We start from the raw sequence: 4,864 nt of genomic DNA, 5'->3' as shown, positions 1-4,864 counted from the left end.
GGCGTGTTACGCGTGTTACGGCGCACCACCGGCGTCGCCTGCGACATCGCCCGCTCCGGTATCGTCGTCAGATGAGCCAAGGTCGACGGGACACCCTTGGTAGGGGGTGGGGGCGGCGGGGGTGGAGGCGTGTTACGGCGCACCACCGGCGTCGCCTGCGACATCGCCCGCTCCGGTATCGTCGTCAGATGAGCCAAGGTCGACGGGATGCCGTGGCCACCCTTGGTCATCGGGTCCTTGCTCGCCGCGGAAAAGTCCAGCAGCATCTCTGCGGCTGCCGCCGTCGCCTCTTGTTCGCCGTTGCCGTCGGATGACGTCATGACGACGCTGGGATTATCGTCGGAGGTGGTCGCGACGCCGCTTAACGACGAAAAGATCGACGATGTCGAGACGGACGAGGACGACGCGCCGCACACCGTCTGCTGCGGTTTCTTTTCCTCGGCGGCAATCTTGTTGTATTTAACTTGCAGAGTCGTCTGCTCGAACGACTTGGTACTCAGATTCAAACTCTCGGCGACGATGGAACTGCCGCTCGACGAGGCCGTCGAGACGCTGGAACTCGGCGTGTAAGACTTCGTGGACGACGCCAATTGATCGGGGATGTTACTCTTGGATAGAATTCCACCCCCGCTGCCGCTCGTGTCGTCGATCTTGCCGAGATGGTACTGCTGGCCGGTCGACGTCTGCCTCATTCCGAGTTCCTTGCAGGAGTCGTTGCGGGACGACTCGTTGTCCACCATTGGTTGAATGCACAGATTCGTAGGTATGTCCGAATCGACGGTTGTTTGCGGGGGTAGCATGAGACCGCCGGCGTTTTCTCCGATAAGATTTAGGGACATTGCGCCGGAGGCGGTGGTGCCGATCGACAGATTGTCCGGCTTTGTCTGCGGATGGTCCCGTCTCGATTGGTCGTCCGGTAACGACGATTTCGACGTGGGAACGTTGGACAGACCGGTTAACTTGCCCGATTCCTGTTTCAGACCGTCGAGGGTCTGTTTGGCGGAATCGGGCAGCATCGGCAGTTTATCCGACGACTTGCTCTTGTCGGCGGCATCCGCGATGTTTGCGCGAGCCGACAGCTTCGGTATCTGAAACTTAGTGTCCAGCTGCTTCATCAGACCCTCCATCACTAACTGTGGCGGCAAACTCGGCGGCAGGCTGGACGCGTGCGCGGCCAGCAACTTAAACGCGCGCTCGCTGTCGCTCTCCTCGCGCAGAGCAGACGGGCTCGACTTCCTTGCGTCGCCGAGGCTTTTCGACGTGAATACTCCCTTATCGCCAGATTTAGGAATCCTGGCTTTGTCGCGACCGCGGCTCAGATCAGTCGCCACGGAGCTACTCGTCTTCGGCGAACCGGTAGTCTTGGAGGACAAACTGCTTTTCGACAGAGGGTTTCCTCCGGACGCGGTTACGCCCGCCATACTCGCGCCACCGCTGGCGTTCATCACGCTCGAAGTGGTCGATTTCAAACTGCCGGTAGCCAACATCATCTTCGTGGACAGCAACTTCTGCGGAGTCTGCAATGTTTGCGGCTTTTTCGATGCCGGTCCAGAGTTTACGCCGGGCTTGAGACCCGTGTGCGTCTTCGGCGAACCGTTGCTGCCACCGACGACATTACCGGACGACGACAGCGATGACGAGGAAGACATGGACGACGACGACGAAGTGCCCGAAGATGAGGTCGCAGCTGTCATCGTACCCGACGAGGATGATGATGATGACGATGATAGCTTCTGATTAGCGGCCGACTGCTTGGAGTCTTTGGTGCGGGTTTTGTTAATAGTGATCTTGATGCCGTCCGAGCTGTGTTTCACCATATATTCGGACGCGGGATTCTTCGTATCCGCGGACGAATTTTTGGCGACGCAAGAAGACTTTCCTCCCTCAATGACAGTCTTGTTGCCGCTCGATGAACAGCCGCCGCTGATATTCTTCTCCTTCTGTCCGCTCATTCCCCCACTACCGCTACCGCCAAGATTGGTGGATGCGCTGCTCTTTGCGTTACTGCCACCGTTACCACAGCCGTCGGGCTCGGTGCAGTGCTGCGCGTTTTTCAATTTATCGATCACGGCATTGAGGGAGCTTTTGCGATTCCGCGCCTGCTGGGCCGCGATCGCGGATTTACTCGCCGCATCGGCCTGCCCGGAAGGCGGAGTGTTGCCACCGCTATTGCCAGCGGACGGCAGAGAAGAAACCTGGGCGGCTTCACTCGGTGGAATCATCTCCAGTTGCTTTAGCTTCGCGCTGGATGATGACGATTTGGTCTTGGGACTCTGATGGCCACTAGCCGAGCTACTAGACGAGCCGACGGACGACGCTCGTCTCTCCTTGTCTCCGCGACTAGAGGAATCCTTGCCGGAGGACGAAGAGGAGGAGGAAGAGGACTTGATCTTGGACGGAGTCGTCGTCGCGTCGGAGGATCCGCCGCTTTTACCGGACGGCGAGTTTGCCGCCGACTTCAGGGCGGACATACTAGGTTTGCCACTGCTAGCGGCTGAACTTCCATGTTTCGGAGACGAGATGCTGCCGTGTTTCGGGCTGGCATTTGCCGGTACCGGCACAGACACCGCGACGGATGGCACTGTGTTGGGTATCGTGGACACGGACAGCGACATTGGAACCGACATAGGTACCACCGGTACCACGTTCGATGTATTGTGCTTCGGACTGCTGCTGTAGATGGGCGAATGTTTCGGGCTCTGCACTGATTTGCCGCAGGCCGCCACACCTGCCGCCGATTGACCTGCCTTCAAGGTAGGACTGGATTTACCTACGAGCGTGGCTAGCGAGCTCGGATGCGTCGGCGACGGGCTGAACTTTCTCACCGCCGCGGGTGAGGTGGGTCGCGATGATGGGCAGCTCAGACCGCCACTGCTAGGCGGTGATTGCTCGGTGCTCGGTTTGATGGTCACTGATACCGGTTTCGAAAGCGGATCCTGCTGCTGCTTGCCACCCGATGGCACTTTGTCCGGCGGACCCATCGGGCTGTCCTCCCGTTTGCGTTTCCGCCGCTTCTCCAACTTGTTTCCGCTGCTCTTGTTATTATCTTCGGAGCTGCTCTTGCCGCTGCCACCGCTACCGCTGCTCTTCCCGCCGCTTTTCCGTTCGCTTCGCTGACGTTCTTCCGTCGCGTTCTTCGGCGAGGGCGCCGGCCCGGCAATCGGTGTGATGGTAATCGAACTTGGTAGACTGGTCTGCGATGGCGAAGAGGTGATGGGTATAATTTCAATGCCGGGCCTCCTTTCCAAACCCATGCCCGTCAATACGGAGTTATAGTTGGTAGTGCTCGCTTGATCCAGGTTACCGCATGAGATAGGAGTGATACTTACTGATGGTGGCACCGGGAGACCTTTGTTGCTATTATTTGTATTCGTTGATGTCTCGTCAACGAATATGCTCGTCGGACTCGATTTCTTCTCCTCACCACCGCCACTGCTTCGGCTCTTCTTCGACTTGCGCGTCGACGAGGACTCGCGTGTCTTTGTTAACTCTTCCATCTCTTGCTGCTGTTGTTCTGCGCTACTGTGCTGCACCTCCAGAATCTCGCTGTCTCTCTCCGAGTTGTCGAGATCATAATCTGAGGCGCTTTTATCGGTACCAACTATATCGGTAGTATCCAGATTCGAGAAATCCATGCCGCTCGCCAAACTAGTAGCTGAAGTCGGCGTGGATGTTCTGGTTTCCGACGTGAGATTCTCCCTGCCGCCTGTGGGAGTTCCCAGCGGCGTCGAGTTCTCCGAACTCGAGCTCTCCAGTAAAATTTCTGCGCCGACGCCACTATCTCCGCTTCCTCCGTCGCCCTTTCGCTTCGGACTACGCCAGAGACCGTCCGTACCGGTCTTCCTTTTTCGCGTCTTCTTACCGCGTTCGTTCGAGTTCGAATTACCCGTTAGGGAGTTCTTCGCTTGTCCTAGCAGCGCGCCTAACTGCAACGGGTTTAACATGGAAGCGGTGGCATTGTTCGTTCCAGCGCCTAGCGTCATCGTCGTCGTATCGGATTGGCCGGAATACGACGGAAAACCGATACTATTTTCCGTTCCGGCATCTAAAAAAGGCTGTTGCTGTTGTTGCTGTAATTGATGCGACGACAACTGTTGCTGTTGAGTTTGTCTGCTACCCATACACCCATTGCTACCGTTGTTCAAGCCAGGCTCTTGCTTCACCTTCGTCTCGCCGTTCGTAAAATCCGGCATGCCGGATGCAGTGCCATTTTGCCCGGTTTGGTCCTTACCACCGGATCCTAGATTGAGATTATAGCTTCCGTTGCCGCTACCGCTGCCACCGGTCAGATTGTTCATTACCACGGGCAAGGAACGACCCTCCCAAATCTTCAGCAACGTTCGCATAGTTAACGGTATGCTGAGACAGCGTTGTAGCACCCTGCCGCTGAGATCCGACGTTTGTTCCGCGTTCGTTGTCATGCTTACACCATATAGCCGACACTTGAGCGCCGATATATCTGTCAAGTCCAGCTCCGCGGTAGCCATCGTTTCCTCGTACGGGTGCTCCACGCTCACGCTAATGTGCTGCCACGAAAGAGCGCTTACTTCGAGTATGGTTGTATGTTCGGGATCCTGGCGTGCCATAGGTCGTACGCAGCTCGCGATCAGGCAATTGAACAGCGCCTGCTGTCGCAGATATACCAGAATTTGCGGCACGTGCGCAGGATGCGTGAACGGAATGCTGCACACAAGCACGCCTTCCATATTTTTGTTCTCTGTCATGAAGTAGCAATGCTGCTGATCCGGTAAGGTCTGAAAATCAAAAAATAATGAATTGTATAATATGTATATATTTTTAAAGATATAAATTGTATTAAATGTAATATTTATTTTTTATATGTAAAGAGTTATATATATATATA

At 56.0% G+C, this 4,864-nt stretch overlaps 1 protein-coding gene across 1 annotated transcript in view; it reads right to left on the bottom strand.

Moving 5' to 3' along the window:
* LOC115244122 (mediator of RNA polymerase II transcription subunit 1) overlaps positions 1-4,864 on the bottom strand; it is a 21,498-nt gene that overhangs the window by 3,705 nt on the left and 12,929 nt on the right. The window contains exon 13 of the mRNA XM_029821522.1: positions 163-4,754. Coding sequence (XP_029677382.1) covers positions 163-4,754 — 4,592 coding nt within the window. The remainder of the gene's footprint in view (positions 1-162; positions 4,755-4,864) is intronic.

Source organism: Formica exsecta, unplaced genomic scaffold, assembly GCF_003651465.1.
Source record: "Formica exsecta isolate Colony F162 unplaced genomic scaffold, ASM365146v1 scaffold120, whole genome shotgun sequence".
Taxonomy (NCBI): Eukaryota; Metazoa; Arthropoda; class Insecta; order Hymenoptera; family Formicidae; genus Formica; species Formica exsecta.
This window is presented reverse-complemented; position numbering and strand designations above follow the sequence as displayed.